Below are 26,069 nucleotides of genomic sequence, written 5' to 3'. Positions count from 1 at the left end.
CATCTAACTCTTTTAAGGGGGGGGGGGTTAGAAGGATTACTTTATCCTATCCTAGGTATTCCTTAAAGAGGTGGGGTTTCAGGTGTCTCCGGAAGGTGGTGATTGACTCCGCTGACCTGGCGTCGTGAGGGAGTTTGTTCCACCATTGGGGTGCCAGAGCAGCGAACAGTTTTGACTGGGCTGAGCGGGAACTGTACTTCCTCAGAGGTAGGGAGGCGAGCAGGCCAGAGGTGGATGAACGCAGTGCCCTTGTTTGGGTGTAGGGCCTGATCAGAGCCTGAAGGTACGGAGGTGCCGTTCCCCTCACAGCTCCGTAGGCAAGCACCATGGTCTTGTAGCGGATGCGAGCTTCAACTGGAAGCCAGTGGAGAGAGCGGAGGAGCGGGGTGACGTGAGAGAACTTGGGAAAGTTGAACACCAGACGGGCTGCGGCGTTCTGGATGAGTTGTAGGGGTTTAATGGCACAGGCAGGGAGCCCAGCCAACAGCGAGTTGCAGTAATCCAGACGGGAGATGACAAGTGCCTGGATTAGGACCTGCGCCGCTTCCTGCGTGAGGCAGGGTCGTACTCTGCGAATGTTGTAGAGCATGAACCTACAGGAACGGGTCACCGCCTTGATGTTAGTTGAGAACGACAGGGTGTTGTCCAGGATCACGCCAAGGTTCTTAGCACTCTGGGAGGAGGACACAATGGAGTTGTCAACCGTGATGGTGAGATCATGGAACGGGCAGTCCTTCCCCGGGAGGAAGAGCAGCTCCGTCTTGCCGAGGTTCAGCTTGAGGTGGTGATCCGTCATCCACACTGATATGTCTGCCAGACATGCAGAGATGCGATTCACCACCTGGTTATCAGAGGGGGGAAAGGAGAAGATTAATTGTGTGTCGTCTGCATAGCAATGATAGGAGAGACCATGTGAGGATATGACAGAGCCAAGTGACTTGGTGTATAGCGAGAATAGGAGAGGGCCTAGAACAGAGCCCTGGGGGACACCAGTGGTGAGAGCACGTGGTGCGGAGACAGATTCTCGCCACGCCACCTGGTAGGAGCGACCTGTCAGGTAGGACGCAATCCAAGCGTGGGCCGCGCCGGAGATGCCCAGCTCGGAGAGGGTGGAGAGGAGGATCTGATGGTTCACAGTATCAAAGGCAGCCGATAGGTCTAGAAGGATGAGAGCAGAGGAGAGAGAGTTAGCTTTAGCAGTGCGGAGCGCCTCCGTGACACAGAGAAGAGCAGTCTCAGTTGAATGACTAGTCTTGAAACCTGACTGATTTGGATCAAGAAGGTCATTCTGAGAGAGATAGCAGGAGAGCTGGCCAAGGACGGCACGTTCAAGAGTTTTGGAGAGAAAAGAAAGAAGGGATACTGGTCTGTAGTTGTTGACATCGGAGGGATCGAGTGTAGGTTTTTTCAGAAGGGGTGCAACTCTCGCTCTCTTGAAGACGGAAGGGACGTAGCCAGCGGTCAAGGATGAGTTGATGAGCGAGGTGAGGTAAGGGAGAAGGTCTCCGGAAATGGTCTGGAGAAGAGAGGAGGGGATAGGGTCAAGCGGGCAGGTTGTTGGGCGGCCGGCCGTCACAAGACGCGAGATTTCATCTGGAGAGAGAGGGGAGAAAGAGGTCAAAGCACAGGGTAGGGCAGTGTGAGCAGAACCAGCGGTGTCGTTTGACTTAGCAAACGAGGATCGGATGTCGTCGACCTTCTTTTCAAAATGGTTGACGAAGTCATCAGCAGAGAGGGAGGAGGGGGGAGGAGGGGGAGGAGGATTCAGGAGGGAGGAGAAGGTGGCAAAGAGCTTCCTAGGGTTAGAGGCAGATGCTTGGAATTTAGAGTGGTAGAAATTGGCTTTAGCAGCAGAGACAGAAGAGGAGAATGTAGAGAGGAGGGAGTGAAAGGATGCCAGGTCCGCAGGGAGGCGAGTTTTCCTCCATTTCCGCTCGGCTGCCCGGAGCCCTGTTCTGTGAGCTCGCAATGAGTCGTCGAGCCACGGAGCAGGAGGGGAGGACCGAGCCGGCCTGGAGGATAGGGGACATAGAGAGTCAAAGGATGCAGAAAGGGAGGAGAGGAGGGTTGAGGAGGCAGAATCAGGAGATAGGTTGGAGAAGGTTTGAGCAGAGGGAAGAGATGATAGGATGGAAGAGGAGAGAGTAGCGGGGGAGAGAGAGCGAAGGTTGGGACGGCGCGATACCATCCGAGTAGGGGCAGTGTGGGAAGTGTTGGATGAGAGCGAGAGGGAAAAGGATACAAGGTAGTGGTCGGAGACTTGGAGGGGATTTGCAATGAGATTAGTGGAAGAACAGCATCTAGTGAAGATGAGGTCAAGCGTATTGCCTGCCTTGTGAGTAGGGGGGGAAGGTGAGAGGGTGAGGTCAAAAGAGGAGAGGAGTGGAAAGAAGGAGGCAGAGAGGAATGAGTCAAAGGTAGACGTGGGGAGGTTAAAGTCACCCAGAACTGTGAGAGGTGAGCCATCCTCAGGAAAGGAACTTATCAGGGCGTCAAGCTCATTGATGAACTCTCCAAGGGAACCTGGAGGGCGATAAATGATAAGGATGTTAAGCTTGAAAGGGCTGGTAACTGTGACAGCATGGAATTCAAAGGAGGCGATAGACAGATGGGTCAGGGGAGAAAGAGAGAATGTCCACTTGGGAGAGATGAGGATCCCAGTGCCACCACCCCGCTGACCAGAAGCTCTCGGGGTGTGCGAGAACACGTGGGCAGACGAGGAGAGAGCAGTAGGAGTAGCAGTGTTATCAGTGGTAATCCATGTTTCCGTCAGTGCCAAGAAGTCGAGGGACTGGAGGGAAGCATAGGCTGAGATGAACTCTGCCTTGTTGGCCGCAGATCGGCAGTTCCAGAGGCTGCCTGAGACCTGGAACTCCACGTGGGTCGTGCGCGCTGGGACCACCAGGTTAGAGTAGCAGCGGCCACGCGGTGTGAAGCGTTTGTATGGTCTGTGCAGAGAGGAGAGAACAGGGATAGACAGACACATAGTTGACAGGCTACAGAAGAGGCTACGCTAATGCAAAGGAGATTGGAATGACAAGTGGACTACACGTCTCGAATGTTCAGAAAGTTAAGCTTACGTTGCAAAAAAATCTTATTGACTAAAATGATATAGTACTGCTGGCTGGTGAAATAGGCTAGCTAGCAGTGGCTGCGTTGTTGACTTTGTTTGAAAGTGTAGCTGGCTAGGTAACCTCTAACTGGCTAGGTAACCTCGACAATTACTCTAGACTACACAATTATCTTGGATACAAAGACGGCTATGTAGCCAGCTAAGATCAAACAAATCAAACTGTTGTACTGTAATGAAATGAAATGTAATACTACCTGTAATACTACCTGTGGAGCAAAGCGGAATGCAACTACTCGCTCCAAACCAAACCGGAAGTGCGTATCGTAGAGGGAGAGGCAATAGAAGTGTTGTTTCTTGTATTATTGTCTTTTGTGTCTTTAGAGGACTGCTTCACCTTAATGTCCCCTTTCCCTTTTCTTCTGTCCTTATTTTGTCCCACTTTGTCCCTTCTTTGTCCCTTCTTCTCTTCTGCCAACTAGACACTCCTTGTTAGCTAGCTAGCTTCTTTCAGGAATGTCCCTAGCAACTGCCTAGCAACAGGTAAACAACTTAGCTAGCTAAGAAAACGGTATAATTTTATGAAAATGTTTTACTTTTTCAAAAGCCTTTCTTCTTTGTTTGCTGCTTGTTTGGTCTCCTATTCAGTTTGCAGTTTTCTTTTGATTTTTTTTTCGATGTACTTTACTCTAAAAAAAAACATTTAAATTTCAATATTTGTAGGAGCTCATCTTTTCAGCTGCTGCTGCTTGTGCTTGTAATGATCTGAAAGTATCTAATTCAAAGTGATACAAATTAATACAAATAGTGGAATCATGCCATAATGGAATAGATAATGCTAAACGAGTTTGGAATGTTCTTATATAAATTCAACAAAAGACAATACTTTCTTAATTAGACAAAAATCTGTTGAAATCACACTGGATGTATTAGACTTTAGAATTGCATTGGGGGCATACTTATTTCACTGTACAGCCTTACCTATGGATTGTGGATCAATGACATTGAGAATCAGTCTACACAGTGACACCTACAGAACATTAACGTCGTAGCTCTTATTGTGGGACATTGAAACCACTGTGAATTGAGCCACATTTGTATTGAACACTATTCCAAAAGGAAACACAATACAACGTGGATGTTTTGGAGCCTGATAACTCTTGAGGACTTTGGGGAAAAAAGCACTTGGGTACTGAGTAGACTGATACCCCATTTCATTGATCCCCAATCCTTAGGTAAAGCTGTACAGCGCAATATGAATGTTAATACACACAATAGGCTGCCTGGAGAGGTGATTTCACACAGTCAGTCCCGCAATAAGAGCCATGATACTAATATAAACACTTCACAGTTCTGTTCTGTGGGTGTCACCCAGTAGACTGATACCCCATTTCATTGCTCCACATTCCAAACTTGTTCAACATTATCTAGTCTAAATATGTCATGATTCCACCAATTGTAACGTTCTGCATCACTTTCAAATAGGGACTTTTATTTTAAAGACAAAATGCAAATTCCACTATTGTGGCTAGCTTCACAACACACATCCCGGTTCCCCCAAGCCATACTAGCCAGATGAAGATAGCTGGCTGCTTATAACAGTTAGTTTTGGGCAACAGGGTTAAGTAGCTGGCTAGCCAGTTATTTCAATAGGAGAACAACAAGTGGCTACCTAGCTAATACTTACGCACATGGATTCCTAAATATTTGCTAAGAATATTGAAAATGACTGCAGTTTCTACTGGTCATTGTTTTCAGGCTGATTGCCTTTGTGCTAGCTAGGTATCATGCTAAAGCTAGATACCACAGAAGTTGCTAATAACATCTGTATCAAAGATATTTGCAAACATTTTTGATCCTGCTCGTTTGATCTTGATCTAATGTCAAGTGCTCACACAGAAGTTTTCTCATTCGGTTGAACAAATAATACCTTATTATCAATGCAGTATTGTATATCTTTGACAGTGCTACTGATCGAAATGGTTTTTAATCATTTATTTTTAAATGTAACCTTTATTTAACTAGGCAAGTCAGTTAACAAATTGTTAGTTACAATGACGGCCTACCCTGGCCGACGCTGGGCCAATTGTTCGCCGCCCTATGGGACTCCCAATCACGGCAGGATGTGATGCAGCCTGGATTAGACCGCTGCGCCACTCGGGAGCCTCATGGTGGCGCTTGGTTTACAAGTGCAAATTCATCACACACAACATTCTATATTAGAATTGTGTTATTTGACGTGTCAAATAAAACCTTATTGTATCCGTTTTGACATGCAGACTCAAACAGCATTCCATAAAGCGAACATCTGTGCTCGCATACTTAAATAAAATAAAAAATACTCCCTAAAGACCTTTGCTTGAAAAACAAAAAACGGCCATATTACTGTTGTTTGTCCCTTTTGAGCAACCATAGCAACAACATCGCCAGAAACACTTCCTCAAAATAGTCTAAATGTATCTAAGATAAATCAAGAAATCTGTATTTAATTTCTACGTTTTGCCCAGGAGTTCTTAGATGTAAAATTGTGCGACTAAGATGTTTGGTGCGGTATTTCTCAAGTGAAAAAATGTGGATGATAACTTGTCGTCTCATTGGCTGCATTCCAAACACTTAAAAGACACAGATGACATATCATGACGTCTGACGAGTATACACTTGCAGAAATTCGTCACTCGTTCGTCCCATGACGATTGTGTTTTCAGCCACCGGTAGCTTGTGGGTGCTTTATATGCGCTATGTCAATTATGATTGCATGTCTACTTATATTAACTATATCATTATTACTGTACGATAGCTAACAAAATACTTAGCTAACTAACGTTATCCTGCCTAGCTACTTCTGAAGGACAATTTTTTATTTCTACAATTTCCAAAAGCTAACCAAACAAAAACATCATTACTTTTATGAGATGTGTTTGTGCATTAGTAGCACAATTTCTAACTTGTGTATTTTATTTAACTAGGCAAGTCAGTTACGAACAAATTCATATTTACAATGACGGCCTACCAAAAGGCAAAAGGCCTCAACTTGTTATCAACAAAAATGATTTTCAAATAAACCAAATTTATCAACACAGTAGGCCTAAATATTTCTTAATAATATCACAACTTAAATATAGCCTACTTACTTACTCAGTTGGATCAAGGACATCTTGGTAATTCTTTTCATCATCACTAAGGAAACTATCTGGGGCAAACACTCGAAAATTGCTTCTGCTGAATGTCTGTGTCGCCTCCGAGCTAACAAATACCGTGTTAGTCTCTCACTCTATGAACGGTCACTGCTATCCGGATTCCTTGGGACGTACTTACCCTGAACCCTAAACTTTACCATTTTACATTTACACTTGATAGAGGTAGGGACATCCCAAGAATGCAGAATAGCAAGGACCTTCTGGGAAAGCCTATGAACTCCTCTATTCGACTGAAAGTCGCAGACACAACTCTTATTGGTTGTCTGATGTAAGCTACTGGGAACTGGTAACAACACAGTCTGTGATTGGCTAACATGTAGATCTACAGTGAGATAAGATAACAAACCATGAGGTGTTGAAGGAAAGACAGATTACCTATAGATTGGACAATCTTTTCTAGGCCATTAGCGATAACAGGAAATACACAAGCCATAGGCTATACTCGGAGGCCACTTCGGAATGTCGGCTTGCACGGGAAAAACTAAGTTTCTAACATTTATGGTTGAGATTTAATTAATATAAATATCCACTATGCACCTTCTGACTATCATTAACACGCATGCGTCACGCAGACGTTAGTAAAGTGTTGATATGACGACATGTTAGTTGACGCTACATACAGGCAGCCACACGGTGGCCTAGGCTTTATTAAGTCTCTTATCACCCCCCATACCACCCAGGACCTCTGCTTTACTAGCTCAAGTGAATGCCCTCCTGAAGCATTTTACCAGTCGTGCCATGCCAAAAGCCAGCTATTCCGCTGCACAAGTGGGGGACACTTCTGGCTGAGGAGTCATTTTCACACATCTCCATATGCTACATACAAACTTTACAAATATATAGACCAACAAAAATGTTCAATTCGAAAAAACAAACCTGTATTACAGAAACATCTTTGTATTACTACTTCATTGTGTAATATTATTAATGTAATAACCATGTGGATAAGGTTTATATAAGGTTTGAATGTGGCACCACCGCCTGGTTGATACATACAAGCACAGGTTACTATCTTTCTCAGGGAAGACCTTTTCTTTATTTAACTAGGCAAGTCAGTTAAGAACAAATTCTTATTTACAATTAAGGCCAAACCCTCTCCTAACCCTGACGACACTGGGCCATTTGTGCGCCGCCCTAACTTTGTATGAAATGCAACTTCAAAAAGATCATGTCAAGCCCATGGAATTAAGTTATTTATTGGAAATCCCTATAGTGAGCCATCAGACATCATAGTACATTATAGCTCAGCACACAAGCACTGGCAGTGGTGTTCAAGACAGACACAGTCCAGTGATATTTATCTAGGCTGGTCCCATATACTGTATGTGTTGTCATGCAAGGCTTGGCATCCATAGAGGAGTTGGCAACATCTTAGGCATGACAGTAAAGGAACAGAGGAATTGACTAGGGCAGCAACAGACACAGGTTGAAGTTGATTGTCATGAATCTTGCCCTGGAGGTAGAACTGAGCGATTTCCACTATGTCACAGCTAAAATACCTGACTCCAATAAATCATCTAATCATGATCTTCAGTTTAGAATGCAATTAGTTTAATCAGCCAATTAGTTTAATCAGAAAAATTGTGACACCACTCCGGCCGCCGAGGACTGGAGTTGCCCATCCCTGCACTAAATTAACCAAGTGCAAAGTAAAAATTGTCTATATCATAAAAATGTATGAAAACAAAACAGTGCTTTTTGGTCTTAATTGAAGGTTTGAATCAGGCATTAGGGTTAGGACTTTGTGGCTGGGCCAGCTAGCGACCAATGCAGTGCCGCCTCCACGGCAAGATTCATAACAAATTCCAACCTGCGCAACACTGGAGCACCCGGCTAGTTAGCAGCTAGCTGTTTTCTCTGACAGACAGCGAGGTGTCACAAAGCAGGACCAAGAAGATAACAGATAAATAACATTCCATAATATTCTAAAATAAGTAAATATTTTCTAGAAATAGGCATGGAATAATTGATGAGACAACCCATATTCAAGAATAGCTTAGGAAAATAACCCAAACTAAAAACATTTATTTGAATTACCTTGCTTAAACCGAGTGATGCTTTGTGACATCCCTCTGGTAATGGATCAAAACAAACCTAAAACCAACAGACAAACAAACATGGGGAAACAATAGAAAAATACAGACACTGTTGAAAAACAGAAGGGCGGTAGAGCCTTCAATTAGGCATTGATCAATACAAACAAATCGTTCTGTAATTGCAAAATGTCATCGGAATACAATATCGAATTAAACAAACATTCCAAAGGATACAGAGGCAACTTCAGGAGTAATGTGTTTCGTAATAAATAAAAATCATCCTAACTAATTTAAAGAGCAATGTTAACTTTCAACTACAATGATACCAAACATAAAATGGTTGATCTTTTTATTGCGAATCCAGAGATTCTGTACTTGTAAGTAAATTCCACTCTGTGTGAAATTGATATAAATACATTAAAAAGATAACGCAAGAGATTGTGAGTAGCTGCAGTCATGGCACCAATGAGAAATTGGGAGGGTCAACCTCCTTGAAATTTGGTGTGTGTGTGGGGTACAGAAGTCCTGTGTTGATTTTCGGATGTGTTGATTTTCAGCACGGAGGGGAAAATCGAACCATACCCTCTGGTAGAAGGTCCTTAGATCTGAAGGAAGAGAGGGGGAAAAGAGAAGAGAGGGAATTAAAAACACACTTCTAAGTTTAAACTTTCAGAAAGCAATACAAATATAGATTTAGCACCTACATCATCAATGTCCTCGTCATCATCTCCAATGTCATCGAACTGGATGTCTTCATCGTCCCCAGGACCGAAGGTGTCGGTCTCGTTGATCTTGGCTAAGAGAGGAAGGACACAGAAAGAGGAGGTATGAGAGAGAGAACAGGGAAGTGCAAACAAAACAACACAGAAATTGGGCAAGAAAGAGCAGTCAACAGTGGCTGTCATGGTCTGTGTGCCTCAATCATTTCAACTAGCTTCCTTTCCTCAACTAGCTTCCAAACCCCATTAGCTGTTACCGTAGGGACAGCTACTCTTCCTGGTACTCACCGTGCTCCGGCAGTTCTCCGTAAACCTTCAGACTTCTGGCCTCGTCTGCATTGTACTTCAGGATCACATCAGCTTTGTTGTCCTATAGGGGAGAGAGAGAAACCCAAACCTATTTTTATGATACAGTGACAAACAAACGCAGACTCACACCCTACAACAACTGCAGTGGTATGTTGCTGGTCATCTCACCTGGTAATCTCTCAATCCCACCAGGATGATATCTGACGTGTTAATCCACACCTGAAAGAAGAGAAACATAAGAATGTTTTTGAGGAATTAATCAGATGAATGGATAACAATCTAAAGGTTTGGCTAATATACAGTGCATTTGGAAAGTATTCAAACCCCTTGACTTTTCCCACTTAAATTAGCCTTATTCTAAAATTGATGAAATACATTTTTTCCCCCTTAATCTACACACAATACCCCATAATAACAAAGCAAACAGGTTTTTAGAATTTGTTAATAAACTAAAAATAAGAAACAATAATAAAGTTACATAAGTATTCAGACCCTTTGCTATGAGACTAAATAAATTGAGCTCAGGTGCATCCTGTTTCCTTTGATCATTCTTGAGATGTTTCTACAACTTGTTTGGAGTCCGCCTGTGGTAAATTCAATTGATTGAACATGATTTGGAAAGGCACACACCTGTTTATATAAAAAGGTCCCACAGTTCAAAGCCAAAACCAAGCCATGAGGTAGTTTGTAGAGCTCAGAGACAGGATTATGTCCAGGCACAGATCTGGGGAAGGGTACCAAAACATTTCTGCAGCATTGAAGGTCCCCAAAAACACAGTGGCCTCCATCATTCTTCAATGTAAGAAGTTTGGAACCACGAAGACTCTTCCTAGAGCTCGTCGCCTGGCCAAACTGAGCAATCGGGGGAGAAGGGCCTTGGTCAGGGAGGTGACCAAGAACCCGGTGGTCACGGACAGAGCTCCAGAGTTCCTCTGTGGAGATGGGAGAACCTTCCAGAAGGAAGGTCTTTGCAGCACTCCACCAAATCAGGCCTTTATGGTAGAGTGGCCAGAGGGAAACCACTCCTCAGTAAAAGGCACGGCAGCCCGCTTGGAGTTTGCCAAAAGGCACCTAAAGGACTCTCAGACCATGAGAAACAAGATTCTCTGGTCTGATGAAACCAAGATTGAACTCTTTGGCCTGAATGCCAAGCGTCATGTCTGGAGGAAACCTGGCACCATCCCTACGGTGAAGCATGGTTGTGGCAGCATCATGCTGTGGGGATGTTTTTCAGTGGCAGGGGCTGGGAGACTAGTCAGGATCGAGGGAAAATGAACAGAGCAAAGTACAGAGAGATCCTTGATGGAAAACTGCTCCAGGGCGCTCAGGACCTCAGACTGGGGCGAAGGTTTACCTTCCAACAGGACAATGACCCTAAGCACACAGTAAAGACAACGCAGGAGTGGCTTGGGGACAAGTCTCTGAATGTCCTTGAGTGGCCCAGCCAGAGCTCGGACTTGAACCCGATCAAACATTTCTGGAGAACTGACAACAGCTGTGCAGTGACGCTCCCCTTCAACCTGAGAGAGCTTAAGAGGATCTGCAGAGAAGAATGGGAGAAACTCCCCAAATACAGGTGTGCCAAGCTTGTAGCATCATACCCAAGAAGACTTGAGGCTATAATCGCTGCAAAAAGGTGCTTCGACAAAGTACTGAGTAAAGGGTCTGAATGTCATATACATTTTTAAAATATTTGTAATAGATTTGCAAACATTTCTAAACCTGATTTTGCTTTGTCATTATGGGCTATTGTGTGTAGATTGATAAAGATTATTTTTATTTTATTTTAATACAATTTTAGAATTAGGCTGTAATGTCAAATGTGGAAAAGGTCAAGGGGTCTGAATACTTAACGAAAACACAAATTAAATTCATTAGATACACTACAGAGTCCATACAGTGTAACAGTTGACAGTCCATAGTGAAAAAGTTGAGTCAGCATCAGGGTTTCCTCTGTTTCAGTGTGATGGGAGTGTGTGTGTGAGACCTTTTTCCGCAGTTTTCCTCGGATGTGGCAGAGCCGCTTCACTCCGTCAAAACACATGGCTTCCAACCTCCCATTACCCAACATCTTAATCACCTGAGCATACTCTACAGGAGAGAGAGAGAGAAAGACTCAACATCACAGGACAGGGACACACCTACAGTTGAAGTCGGAAGTTTACAGACGCTTAGGTTGGAGTCATTAAAAAAAGACTTGTTTTTCAACCACTCCACACATTTCTTGTTAACAAACTATAGTTTTGGCAAGTCGGTTAGGACATCTACTTTGTGCATGACAAGTCATTTTTCCAACAATTAATTACAGACAGATTATTTCACTGTATCACAATTCCAGTGGGTCAGAGGTTTACATACACTGAGTTGACTGTGCCTTTAAACAGCTTGGGAAATTCCAGAAAATGATGTCTTGGCTTTAGAAGCTTCTGATAGGCTAATTGACATCATTTGAGTCAATTGGAGGTGTACCTGTGGATGTATTTCAAGGCCTACCTTCAAACTCAGTGCCTCTTTGCTTGACATCATGGGAAAATCAAAAGAAATCAGCCAAGACCTCAGAAAAAAAATTAAAGACCTCCACAAGTCTGGTTCATCCTTGGGAGCAATTTCCAAACGCCTGAAGGTACCACGTTCATATGTACAAGCAATAGAACGCAAGTATAAACACCATGGGACCACGCAGCCGTCATACCGCTCAGGAAGGAGACGCATTCTGTCTCCTAGAGATGAACGTACCTTGGTGCGAAAAGTGCAAATCAACCCCAAAACAACAGCAAAGGACCTTGTGAAGATGCTGGAGAAAACAGGTACAAAAGCATCTGTATCCACAGTAAAACGAGTCCTATATCGACATAACCTGAAAGGCCACTCAGCAAGGAAGAAGCCACTGCTCCAAAACCGCCATAAAGAAGCCAGACTACGGTTTGCAAAAGCACATGGGGACAAAGATCGTACTTCTTGGAGAAATGTCCTCTGACCTGTTGAAACAAAAATAGAACTGTTTGGTCATAATGACCATCGTTATGTTTGGAGGAAAAAGGGGGAGGCTTGCAAGCCGAAGAACACCATCCCAACCGTGAAGCACAGGGGTGGCAGCATCATGTTGTGGGGGTGCTTTGCTGCAGGAGGGACTGGTGCACTTCACAAAAGAGATGGGTCATGAGGAAGGAAAATTATGTGGATATATTGAAGCAACATCTCAAGACATCAGTCAGAAAGTTAAAGCTTGGTCGCAGATGGGTCTTCCAAATGGACAATGACCCCAAGCATACTTCCAAAGTTGTGGCAAAATGGCTTAAGGAAAACAAAGTCAAGGTATTGCAGTGGCCATCACAAAGCCCTGACCTCAATACCACAGAACATTTCTGGGCAGAACTGAGAAAGTGTTTGCGAGCAAGGAGGCCTACAAACCTGACTCAGTTACACCAGCTCTCAGGAGGAATGGGCCAAAATTCAACCAACTTATTGTGTGAAGCTTGTGGAAGGCTACCCGAAACATTTGACCCAAGTTAAACAATGTAAAGGCAATGCTACCAAATACTAATTGAGTGTATGTAAACTTCTGACCCACTGGGAATGTGATGAAAGAAATAAAATCTGAAATAAATCATTCTCTACTATTATTCTGATGTTTCACATTCTTAAAATAAAGTGGTGATCCTAACTGACCTAAAACAGGGAATTTTTTACTAGGATTGAATGTCAGGTATTGTGAAAAACTGAGTTTAAATGTATTTGCTAAGCTTCTGACTTCAACTATGTACTCTACAGCACAGGAGGGAGGGGTACACTGCTCCCACTGAATATAGACATGCTGATCATTACGTTTGAATGCCTACACCCTCAATGCAATACGTCTGCTCTAAAACAGGGCTCTAGTTCTATCTGTAACCCAAAACCCTGGACAAAAGGGAGCTGCACATTCAATCTAGAACACTGTTAGGAGCAGTTGAGGTATTCTACACAGGGAAGAGACTGGCAGTTGTTATTTTACAAGTCTTATTTTAGAGCTGGTGTAGGTGCAGGCTTTTTCTCCAGCCAAAGCAGTAACACACCAACTAATCAACCAATCATGTCTTGAACAAAGAGTTGGTTAGTTGAATCAGCCATGTTACTGCTTTGCTGGAGCAAAAACCTGCACCTCACACAAGCCCTGGCAGAGACCCCTGTACTCCCCCATCACCCTCACTCCCTCCCTCCACTCACCCTGCCCATCCTCTTTGAACACCAGCTCTCTCTTCTCTGACTCGTTCTCATTCTTTCCACGTCTACGATTCTTTCCTCCCTTACCTGGAGATAGGACAGAGAGAAAAAAATTCAGTCAGACCAGACCACTTTTAGTAATTTAGCAGACACTCTCATCCAGACTGTATGAAGTATCTTCAGAATATATTCACAGCCCTCGACTTCTTCCAGATTTTGTTGTGTTATAGCCTGAAGAAAAAAATATAAAGTAGATTGTGTCACTGGCATACACATACACGTCAAAGTGGAATAATGTTTTTAGACATTTTTACAAATTAATAGAAAATATTTAGCTGAAAAGGTCTTAAGTCTAAGTTTGCAACCCCAACAGTGCAGAGTTAAAGACAAGATATAAACTAGAAATAGTGGCACGAGGCCTCCTGAGTGGCGCAGTGGTCTAATGCAGAGCTAGCTGTGTCACTACAGATTCTGGGTTCGAGTCCAGGCTCTGTCGCAGCTGGCCGCGACCGGGAGACCCATGGGGCGGCTCACAATTGGCCCAGCGTCGTCCGGGTTTGGGGAGGGTTTGGCCGGCAGGGATGTCCTTGTCCCATAGTGCACTAGCAACTCCTGTGGCGGGCCGGGCGCAGTGCACACTGACACGATAGCCAGGTGTATGGTGTTTCCTCCGACACATTGGTGTAGCTGGCTTCCGGGTTAAGTAGGCATTGTGTCAAGAAGCAGTGCGGCTTGGTTGGGTTGTGTTTCGACTCCCGAGTCCGTACAGGAGTTGCAGCGATGAGAGAAGACTAACTACCAATTGGGGAGAAAAAAGGGGTAAAAAAAGAAATACATCAAAATAAGTAGCGGCATGAGGAATAAATACAGTGAATAACATGGCCATCTACAGTGGGGAGAACAAGTATTTGATACACTGCCGATTTTGCAGGTTTTCCTACTTACAAAGCATGTAGAGGTCTGTAATTTTTATCATAGGTACACTTCAACTGTGAGAGACGGAATCTAAAACAAAAATCCAGAAAATCACATTGTATGATTTTTAAATAATTAATTTGCATTTTATTGCATGACATAAGTATTTGATCACCTACCAACCAGTAAGAATTCCGGCTCTCACAGACCTGTTAGTTTTTCTTTAAGAAGCCCTCCTGTTCTCCACTCATTACCTGTATTAACTGCACCTGTTTGAACTCGTTACCTGTATAAAAGACACCTGTCCACACACAATCAAACAGATTCCAACCTCTCCACAATGGCCAAGACCAGAGAGCTGTGTAAGGACATCAGGGATAAAATTGTAGACCTGCACAAGGCTGGGATGGGCTACAGGACAATAGGCAAGCAGCTTGGTGAGAAGGAAACAACTGTTGGCGCAATTATTAGAAAATGGAAGAAGTTCAAGATGACGGTCAATCACCCTCGGTCTGGGGCTCCATGCAAGATTTCACCTCGTGGGGCATCAATGATCATGAGGAAGGTGAGGGATCAGCCCAGAACTACACGGCAGGACCTGGTCAATGACCTGAAGAGAGCTGGGACCACAGTCTCAAAGAAAACCATTAGTAACACACTACGCCGTCATGGATTAAAATCCTGCAGCGCACGCAAGGTCCCCCTGCTTAAGCCAGTGCATGTCCAGGCCTGTCTGAAGTTTGCCAATGACCATCTGGATGATCCAGAGGAGGAATGGGAGAAGGTCATGTGGTCTGATGAGACAAAAATAGAGCTTTTTGGTCTAACTCCACTCGCCGTGTTTGGAGGAAGAAGAAGTATGAGTACAACCCCAAGAACACCATCCCAACCGTGAAGCATGGAGGTGGAAACATCATTCTTTGGGGATGCTTTTCTGCAAAGGGGACAGGACGACTGCACCGTATTGAGGGGAGGATGGATGGGGCCATGTATCGCGAGATCTTGGCCAACAACCTCCTTCCCTCAGTAAGAGCATTGAAGATGGGTCGTGGCTGGGTCTTCCAGCATGACAACGACACGAAGCACACAGCCATGGCAACTAAGGAGTGGCTCCGTAAGAAGCATCTCAAGGTCCTGGAGTGGCCTAGCCAGTCTCCAGACCTGAACCCAATAGAAAATCTTTGGAGGGAGCTGAAAGTCCGTATTGCCCAGCGACAGCCCCGAAACCTGAAGGATCTGGAGAAGATCTGTAGGGAGGAGTGGGCCAAAATCCCTGCTGCAGTGTGTGCAAACCTAGTCAAGAACTACAGGAAACATATGATCTCTGTAATTGCAAACAAAGGTTTCTGTACCAAATATTAAGTTCTGCTTTTCTGATGTATCAAATACTTATGTCATGCAATAAAATGCAAATTAATTACTTAAAAATCATACAATGTGATTTTCTGGATTTTTGTTTTAGATTCCGTCTCTCACAGTTGAAGTGTACCTATGATAATAATTACAGACCTCTACATGCTTTGTAAGTAGGAAAACCTGCAAAATCGGCAGTGTATCAAATACTTGTTCTCCCCACTGTATATACGGGGAGAAGAAAATAACATGGCTATATACAGGGAGTACCAGTACCGAGTCGATGTGCAGGAGTACGAGGTAATTGAGGTAGCTGTGTACTGTACATATACAGTGCATTCGGAAAGTATTCTGACCCCTTGACTTTTCACATTGTTACATTACAGCTTTATTCTAAAATTGATTAAATAGTTCCCCCCCTCAATTTACACACAATACCCCATAAATGACAAAGCAAATACAGGTTTAGACATTTCTGCTCAAACAAACTGAAATAATACATTTACATAAGTATTCAGACCCTTTAGTCAGTACTTTGTTGAAGCACCTTTGGCAGCAATTACAGCATCGAGTCTTCTTGGGTATGACGCTACAAGCTTGGCACATGTATTTGGGGAGTTTCTCCCATTCTTCTCCGCAGATTCTCTCAAGCTCTGTCAGGTTGGATGGGGAGCGTTAATGCACAGCTGTTGTCAGGTCTCTCCAGAGATGTTCGATCGGGTTGAAGTCCGGGCTCTGGCTGGGCCACTCAAGGACATTCAGAGACTTGTCCCCAAGCCACTCCTGCGTTGTCTTTGCGGTGTGCTTAGGGTCATTGTCCTGTTGGAAGGTAAACCTTCACCCCAGTCTGAGGTCCTGAGCACTCTGGAGCAGGTTCCCATCAAGGATCTCTCTATACTTTGCTCCATTCATCTTTCACTCGATCCTGGCTAGTCTCCCAGTCCCTGTCGCTGAAAAACATCCCCACAGCATGGTAATGCCACCAGCATGCTTCACAGTAGAGATGGTGCCAGGTTGCCTACAGACGTGACTCTTAACTTCTTGACGCTAGGAGGCAGAATTTTTATGTTTGGATAAATAACGTTCCCAATGTAAACGGCCTATTTCTCAGGCCCAGATGCTAGAATATGCATATAATTTACAGATTAGGATAGAAAAAAACTCTAAAAGTTTCCAAAACTGTCAAAATATTGTCTGTGAGTATAACAGAACTGATTTTGCAGGCGAAAACCTGAGGAAATACAACCCGGAAGTGGCTCTTATTTTGAAAAATCCCTGTTCCATTGCCTGCCTATCCTCCATGTAAAGGGATATCAACCAGATTCATTTCCAATGGCTTCCAAAGGTTGTGAACAGGCTTTAGACAGTTTCAAGCTTTTATTCAGAAAAATGAGCGAGATCTATCAAAATGCGTCAGTGGATGGCCAGGTGTCCTTTGATTAGTTCATGCGCGCGAAAGTTGTTGCTCGACATTTTCTTTCTCTCTAGTATTGATAGTTTACCGTCAGGTTGAAATATGATCGATTAGTTATGTTAAAAACAACCTGAGGATTCATTATAAAAAACGTTTAACATGTTTCTACGAACTTCACGGATACTATTTGGAATCTTTTGACTGCTGGATCCTGTTGATTTCTGAACATAACGCACCAACCAAATGGAGGTTTTTGGATATAAAAATAATATTTATCGAACAAAAGGAACATTTATTGTGTCTCGTGAGTGCAAACATCAAAGGTAAGCGATTAATTTTATTGCTTTTCGGACTTTCGTGACCAATCTACATTGCTGCTAGCTGTTCGTAATGTTTTGTCTAGTGATCGATAAACTCACAAACGCTTGGATTGCTTTCGCTGTAAAGCATATTTTCAAAATCTGACACGATAGGTGGATTAACAACAAGCTAAGCTGTGTTTTGGTATATTTCACTTGTGATTTCATGAAAATAAATATTTTTTTTATTTTTTTATTTGGCGCTCTGCAATTCAGCGGTTATTTACGAAAATAATCCCGTTAAAGGGATCCGTGCGCCAAGAGGTTAACATTCAGGTCAAAGCATTCAATCTTGGTTTCATCAGACCAGATCATCTTTTTTCTCATGGTCTGAGAGTCCTTTAGGTGCCTTTTGGAAAACTCCAATTGGGCCGTCATGTGCCTTTTACTGGGAAGTGGCTTCCGTCTGGCCACTCTACTATAAAGGCATGATTGGTGGAGTGCTGCAGAGATGGTTGTCCTTCTGGAAGGTTCTCCCATCTCCACAGAGGAACTCTGGAGCTCTGTCAGAGTGACCATCGGGTTCTTGGTCACCTCCCTGACCAAGGCCCTTCTGTGTTCTTGGACCTTCAATGCTGTTCAGAAATGTTTAGGTACCCTTCCCCAGATCTGTGCCTCAACACAATCAATTAAATTTACCACAGGTGGATTCCAATCAAGGTAGAAACATCAAGGATGATCAATGGAGGCAACTGAGCTCAATTGAGTCTTATAGCAAAGGGTCTGAATATGTATGTTAATAAGGTATGTTTTTTATTTTCAATAAATTTGCAAATGTCTAAACCTGTTTTCGCTTTGTCATTATGGGGTACTGTGTGTAGTATGCTGAGTATTTTTATTTATTTGATCCTTTTCAGAATAACAGTAACATAACAAAATGTGGGGGGGAAGACAGTTGCAGCAGCGTATTTGGTGAGTAGGAAAGTGTGTGAGTGTGTCGCATCAATGTGTGTGTATCTAGTGTGTTGGGGTGTCAGTGTAAAAGTAGAGTCCAGTGTGAGTCCATAGAGTCAGTGCAAATAAAATGGTCAATGCAGGTAGTCCGGGAAGCTATTTGATTAGCTATTTAGCAGTAGTTTTCAGAAGTCTTATGGCTTGGGGTTAGAAGCTGTTTAGGGTCCTGTTGGTTCCAGACTTGATGCATTGGTACCGGCTTGCCGTGCAGTAGCAGGGAGAACATTCTCAGGCTTGGGCGGCTAAAGTCTGACCATTTTTTGGGCATTCCTCTGACACCGCCTGGTATAGAGGTCCTGGTTGGCAGGGAGCTCGAGAACAGTGATGGACTGGGCCATACGCACAACCCTCTTTAGCACCTTGCGGTAGGAAGCCAAGAAGTTGCCATATCAAGCGGTGATGCAGCCAATAGAGATGCTCTCGATGGTGCAGCCTTAGAACTTTGAGGACTGAGGGCCCATGACACATTTTTTCAGCCTACTGAGGGGGAAGAGCTGTTGTCGTGCCCTCTTCACGACCATGACAGATCGTTAGTGAGGTGGACACCGAGGAACTTGAAGCTCTCAACACATTCCACGATCAGCTCCTTTGTCTTACTGGTGTAGCCAGGTCTCTGACCTACTCCCTATAGGCGGTGTCATTGTCGTCAGTAATCAGGCCCACCACCATTGTGTTGTCAGCAAACTTAATGGTGTTGGAGTCGCACGGCCACACAGTTGATGGTGAACAGGGAGTACAGGAGAGGACTAAGCGCGCATCTCTAAGTTGCCCCCCGTGTTGAGGGTCTGCGTGGCAGATTTGTTGTTGGCTATGCTCACTACTTCCTGATGGGCGCCCCATCAGGAAGTGCAGGATCCAGTTGCAGAGGGAGGTGTTCAATCCCAGGGACCCTCGCTTAGTGATGAGCTTCGAGGACACTATGTTGTTGAACGCTGAGCTGTGGTCAATGAACAGCATTCTCACGTGTTAATTTTGTCCAAGTGGGAAAGGGCAGTGTGGAGCGCAATATAAATATTATCTGTGGATCTTTTGGGGCAGTATGCAAATTGGAGTGGGTCCAGGGTGTTTGAGATGGTGTTGATGTGAGCCATGACCAGCCTTTCAAAGCATTTCAGGGCTACAGATGTGAGTGCTACGGGGCGCTAGTCATTTAGACAGATTACCTTGGCGTTCTTGGCACAGGGACTATGTGGTCTGCTTCAAACATGTTACAGACTGGGTCAGGGAGAAGTCAGTTTAGACACCTCCTGGTAATCCGTATGTCCCTATGGCCTTGTGAATGTTAACCTGTTTAAAGGTCTTACTCACATCGGCTACTGAGAGCTTGATCACACAGTAGTCCAGAACAGCTGGTGCTCTCACGCATGGTTCAGTGTTGCTTGCCTCAAAACGAGCATAGAAGGCATTTGGCTCGTCTGGTATGCTAGCGTCACTGGGCAGCTCGTGACTGTGCTTCCCTTTGTTGATTGTAATAGTTTGCAAGCCCTGCCACATCCGACGAGCGTCGGAGTCAGTGTAGTAGGATTCAATCTTAGTCCTGTACTGACACTTTGCCCATTTGATGGTTCGTCAGAGGGCGTAGCAGGATTTCTTATAATCGTCGAGGTTAGTGTCCCACTTTGAGCTAGCCTTTAGTTCAGTGCAGATGTTGCCTGTAATACATGCCTTCTGGTTGGGATATGTGCATACGGTCACTGTGGGAACGACGTCGTCAATGCACGTATTAATAGGGGCATCAACCATCATTGTAACCGCTCATCACGAAGCGGTAGGCCGTCATTGTAAATAACAATTTGTTCTTAACTTACTTGCCTAGTTAAATAAAAGTTTAATAGTATTTAATTTTTTTAAACAATGAATGAAGCTGGTGACAAACTCCTCAATGCCATCGGATGAATCCCGAAACATATTCCAGTCTGTGCTAGCTAAACAGTCCTGTAGCATAGCATCCGCTTCATCAGACCACTTCTGAATTGAGTGCGTCACAGGTACTTCCTGTTTGAGTTTTTGCTTGTAAGCAGGAATCAGCAAGATAAAGTTATGGTCTGATTTGCCAAATGGAGGGCGAGGGAGACCTTTGTATGAGTCTGTGTGTAATAGTGTTTAACATGATCTTTTAATTACTACCTCATCTCTGTTCCCCACACATACAGATAATTGTAAGGTCCCTCAGTCAAGAAGTGAATTTCAAACACAGATTCAACCACAAAGACGAGGGAGGTTTTCCAATACCTCGCAAAGAAGGGCACCTATTGGTAGATGGGTTTTAAAAAAGCAGACATGAAATGTCCCTTTGAGCATGGTGAAGTTATTAATGACACTTTGGATGGTGTATCAATACACCCAGTCACTACAAACATACAGGCGCCCCTCCTAACTCAGTTGCCAGAGAGGAAGGAAACTAGAGGTCGACCGATTAATCGGAATGGCCAATTAATTAGGGCCAATTTCAAGTTTTCATAGCAATCGGTAATCAGCATTTTTGGACACCGATCATTACATTGCACTCCACGAGGAGACTGCGTAGCAGGCTGACTACCTGTTATGCGAGTGCAGCAAGGAGCCAAGGTCAGGTGCTAGCTCGCATTAAACATATCTTATAAAAAACAATCAATCTTAACATAATCACTAGTTAACTACACATGGTTGCTGATATTATTAGTTTATCTAGCTTGTCCTGTGTTGCATATAATCGATGCGGTGCCTGTTAATTTATCATTGAATCATAGCCTACTTCGCCAAACGGGTGAGTTAACAAGCGCATTCGCGAAAAAAGCACTGTCATTGCACCAATGTGTACCTAACCATAAACATCAACGCCTTTCTTAAAATCAATACACAAGTATATATTTTTAAACCTGCATATTTAGTTAATATTGCCTGCTAACATGAATTTATTTTAACTAGAGAAATTGTGTCACTTCTCTTGCGTTCTGTGCAACAGAGTCAGGCTATATGCAGCAGTTTGGGCCGCCTGGCTCGTTGCGAACTGTGACGACTATTTCTTCCTAACAAAGACAGCCAACTTCGCCAAACGGGGGATGATTTAACAAAAGCGCATTTGCGATAAAAGCATAAACGTTGCACAAATGTACCTAACCATAAACATCAATGCCATTCTTAAAATCAATACACAGAAGTATGTATTTTTAAACATGCATATTTAGTTAAAAGAAATTCATGTTAGCAGGCAATATTAAACTAGGGAAATTGTGTCACTTCTCTTGCGTTCATTGCACGCAGAGTCAGGGTATATGCAGCAGTTTGGGACGCCTGGCTCGTTGTGAACAAATTTGCCAGAATTATGACATAACATTGAAGGTTGTGCAATGTAACAGGAATATTTAGACTTATGGATGCCACCCTTTAGATAAAATACGGAATGGTATTTCACTGAAAGAATAAACGTTTTGTTTTCGAAATGATAGTTTCCGGATTTGACCATATTAATGACCTAAGGCTTGTATTTCTGTGTGTTATTATGTTATAATTAAGTCTATGATTTGATATTTGATAGAGTAGTCTGACTGAGCGGTGGTAGGCAGCAGCAGGCTCGTAAGCATTCATTCAAATAGCACTTTCGTGCATTTGCCAGCAGCTCTTCCCTGTGCTTCAAGCATTGAGCTGTTTATGACTTAAAGCCAATCAACTCCCGAGATTAGGCTGGTGTAACCGATGTGAAATGGCTAGCTAGTTAGCGGGGTGCGCGCTAATAGCGTTTCAAACATCACTCGCTCTGAGACTGGCAGTAGTCGTTCCCCTTGCTCTGCAAGGGCCGAGGCTTTTGTGGAGTGATGGGTAACGATGCTTCGAGGGTTGCTGTTGTCGATGTGTTCCTGGTTCGAGCCCAGGTTTGGGAGAGAGGAGAGGGACGGAAGCTATACTGTTACACTGGCAATACTAAAGTGCCTATAAGAACATCCAATAGTCAAAGGTATATGAAATACAAATGGTATAGAGAGAAACAGTCCTATAATAACCTCAACCTAAAACTTCTTACCTGGGAATATTGAAGACTCATGTTAAAAGGAACCACCAGCTTTCATATGTTCTCATGTTCTGAGCAAGGAACTTAAACGTTAGCTTTCTTACATGGCACATATTGCACTTTTACTTTCTTCTCCAACACTTAGTTTTTTGAATTATTTAAACCAAATTGAACATTATTTATTTGAGCTAAATAGATTTGATTGATGTATTATATTAAGTTAAAATAAAGGTGTTCATTCAGTATTGTTGTAATTGTCATCAAATAAATAAAAATTAAATCGGCCGATTAATCGGTATCAGCTTTTTTTGGTTCTCCAATAATTGGTATCGGCGTTGAAAAATCATAATCGGTCGACCTCTAAAGGAAACCACTCAGGGATTTCACCATGAGGCCAATGGTGATTTTAAAACAGTTTGAGTTTAATGGCTGCGATAGGAGAAACTGAGGATAGATAAACAACATTGTAGTTATTCCACAATAGTGTCTGTTTATTGAAAGAAATGTTCTTTCTATATTTGAAAATAACATGGTTCAGTCTGCTTTCCAACAGACACTGGGAGACAAATTCACCTTTCAGCAGGACAATAACCTAAAATACAAGGCCAAATGTACACTGGAGTTGCTTACCAAGACGACATTGAATGTTATTGAATGTTTCTAAGTGGCCTAGTTACAGTTTTGATTTAAAAATCGGCTTGAAAATCTATTGCAAGACCTGAAAATGGCTGTTTAGCAATGATCAACAACCAACTTGACAGAGCTTGAAAAATTTTAAGAAGAAAAATGTGCAAATATTGTACAATCCAGGTGTGCAAAGCTCAGAGACTAACCCAGAAAGACATTCTTAAGGCTGTAACAACAAATTCAATAAATGTGCATTTCTAATAACATGTTGTTTTCACTTTGTCATTTTGGGGTACTGTGTGTAGTTGGTGAGAAAAAAAGCAACATTTTATCAACTTTGAATTCAGGCTGTAACAACTAAATGTGGAATAAGTCAAGAGGTATGAATACTTTCTGAAGGCCCTGTAAGTGTATTTAACTACAGTAGCTATGTAAGGTAAAGGTCTTGAGTTTCCCCTTGACCTGTGATTATTGAGCCCAATAGCTAGCTAACCTAAATAAACTCAGCAAAAAAATAAAACTTCCCTTTCTCAGGACCCTGTCTTTCAAAGATAATTCAAGTAACTTCACAGATCTTCATTGTAAAGGGTTTAAACACTGTTTCCAATGCTTGTTCATTGAACAATAAATAATTAATGAACATGCACCTGTGGAACGGTCGTTAAGACACTAACAGCTTACAAACGGTAGGCAATTAAGGTCACAGTTATAAAAACATAGGACACTAAAGAGGCCTTTCTAATGACTCTGAAAAACACCAAAATAAAGATGCCCAGGGTCCCTGCTCATCTGCGTGAACATGCCTTAGGCATGCTGCAAGGAGGCATGAGGACTGCAGATGTGGCCAGGGCAATAAATTGCAATGTCTGTACTGTCAGACGCCTAAGACATCCCTACAGGGAGACAGGACGGACAGCTGATCGTCCTCGCAGTGGCAGACCACGTGTAACAACACCTGCACAGGATCGGTACATCCGAACATCACACCTGCGGGACAGTTACAGGATGGCAACAACAACTGCCCAAGTTACACCAGGAACGCACAATCCCTTCATCAGTGCTCACACTGTCCGCAATAAACTGAGAGAGGCTGGACTGAGGGCTTGTAGGCCTGTTGTAAGGCAGGTCCTCACCAGACACTACCAGCAACAACGTCGCCTATGGGCCAGACAGGACTGGTCGTGGTTTTGTCTCACCAGGGGTGATGGTCGGATTCGCGTTTATCGTCTAAGGAATGAGCGTTACACCGAGGCCTGTACTCTGGAGCGGGATCGATTTGGAGGTGGAGGGTCCGTTATGGTCTGGGGCGGTGTGTCACAGAATCATCGGACTGAGTTTGTTGTCATTGCAGGCAATCTCAACGCTGTGCGTTAGAGGAAATACATCCTCCTCCCTCATGTGGTACCCTTCCTGCAAGCTCATCTTGACATGACCCTCCAGCGTGACAATGCCACCAGTCATACTGCTCGTACTGTGCGTGATTTCCTGCAAGACAGGAATGTCAGTGTTCTGCCATGCCCAGCGAAGAGCCCGGATCTCAATCCCATTGAGCACGTCTGGGACCTGTTGGATCGGAGGGTGAGGGCTATGGCCATTCCCCACAGAATTGTCCGGGAACTTGCAGGTGCCTTGGTGGAAGAGTGGGGTAACATCTCACAGCAATAACTGGCAAATCTGGTGCAGTCCACGAGGAGGAGATACTGACTGTTACTTTTGATTTTGACCCCCTCTTTGTTCAGGGACACATTATTCAATTTCTGTTAGTCACATGTCTGTGGAACTTGTTCAGTTTATGTCTCAGTTGTTGAATCTTGTTATGTTCATACAAATATTAATTTTTTGCTGAAAATAAACGCAGTTGACAGTGAGGACGTTTCTCTTTTTTTGCTGAGTTTACTATTTTAGGCTGTGATGTGAACCCCACATTCCTCTCTCCCTGTATCATAATCTACAAGAGGAGCATGTGGTATAGCAACATGTGACGATGTTTTACAGGAATACAGACCGCAGATAAGCCATATGGCCTACTACAGCCAGTACTTGAAACCTTTCTGTTAAATTTCTTCAGGCAAGTGTAACCACTTGACTGGGGTGTGAATGGGTGTTGTAAGCTGAATAAATAACGTTACCTAAATGCCGGTGTTAGTATCGTGAGTGATGAGCAAACCGGCTAACTTAGTTAGTTAAACGACAGAATGATATTAATTTGCTCCACTTAAAAAATACAATATAGCGAGCTGGCTGCTGTAAACTTCACTTAGCTAGCTTGTACGTAACATTACTTCTGAACATGAACTCTAGCTAGTTACTGGTTAACTAGACATTATGCTGGTTAACTAGCTAAACTAGAAGGTTACAGTCTTTGATTCAATTGTCATGTTTTCAATGCGTGTAGCTAGTCAGAGATGCCGGACAGAGATAGCCACACATTACGGGGAAAGACGGCAATTCTAACACTTTACCTTTGTTCTTGGGCATATTTTTTTACAGCTCAGATCTTCTTTTCGTCACGTGGTGATGTGTTGTCGCTTACTGTTGTATGAACAATATTGAATAAGAAAAACGGGCCAATTTCTCCCTACAGAATTCACGTAAAACCAATTCACCGCTGGTGTACCGGTATGCGCATGTCATTTCCTACAGAATTATAAAGCTTTATTTACACATTGTGAAACAGCAAAACACTAAGAGAACTGGAACTATGCCAGGACAGAGTTTATTTAAATGCCATTTGGTGCTAGCTAGCTACTGTCTTTCTTTGATTATATCCGTTTCGGTAGGCAATAATAGTACAGGTTTAAATTGTATTATGTTAATTTGAAAATATATGTGTAAATGTAGAATGGGCGAACTTTCTTGGCAATGTGAATGGACCAGACACAGTGGAAACATATATGGAATGTATTTTACTAATATTTTAACATT

At 43.3% G+C, this 26,069-nt stretch overlaps 1 protein-coding gene across 4 annotated transcripts; it reads right to left on the bottom strand.

Annotated features, from left to right (window-relative positions):
- Positions 1–7,447: 7,447 nt before the first annotated feature.
- LOC139583496 (eukaryotic translation initiation factor 1A, X-chromosomal-like) lies at positions 7,448–25,774 on the bottom strand. Of its 4 annotated transcripts, none has more exons than XM_071414643.1 (8): positions 25,607–25,774; positions 14,069–14,329; positions 13,538–13,621; positions 11,319–11,422; positions 9,500–9,550; positions 9,311–9,392; positions 9,008–9,099; positions 7,448–8,908 (listed from the first exon to the last, which is right to left on the bottom strand). In XM_071414643.1, exons 2-8 carry the CDS (start codon positions 14,211–14,213, stop codon positions 8,903–8,905), a joined length of 564 nt encoding a protein of 187 aa, XP_071270744.1. In that variant the 5' UTR covers positions 14,214–14,329; positions 25,607–25,774; the 3' UTR covers positions 7,448–8,902. The 4 variants fall into 4 exon arrangements, with proteins under 4 accessions (XP_071270744.1, XP_071270745.1, XP_071270747.1 ...); XM_071414644.1 differs by having other exon boundaries at positions 14,069–14,325; XM_071414646.1 differs by lacking the exon at positions 14,069–14,329.
- Positions 25,775–26,069: the final 295 nt, after the last annotated feature.

The sequence above is a fragment of the Salvelinus alpinus genome, chromosome 8 (assembly GCF_045679555.1).
Source record: "Salvelinus alpinus chromosome 8, SLU_Salpinus.1, whole genome shotgun sequence".
Lineage (NCBI taxonomy): Eukaryota > Metazoa > Chordata > Actinopteri > Salmoniformes > Salmonidae > Salvelinus > Salvelinus alpinus.
The sequence above is the reverse complement of the archived record's forward strand: the minus strand, read 5'-3'. Positions and strand labels throughout refer to the sequence as shown.

What these genes read in the sequence shown, in the direction of transcription:
- LOC139583496 (XM_071414643.1), bottom strand. Translation starts at nt 14,213, where the DNA reads ATGTGTCGGAGGAAACACCATACACCTGGCTATCGTGTCAGTGTGCAC. An exon ending in GAGGAAAACTGCGGAAAAAG is followed by an intron (nt 9,551 to 11,318) that starts GTCTCACACACA and finishes CTCTTCTTTCAG; the next exon opens with GTGTGGATTAACACGTCAGA. An exon ending in CGGAGAACTGCCGGAGCACG is followed by an intron (nt 9,100 to 9,310) that starts GTGAGTACCAGG and finishes TTCCTCTCTTAG; the next exon opens with CCAAGATCAACGAGACCGAC.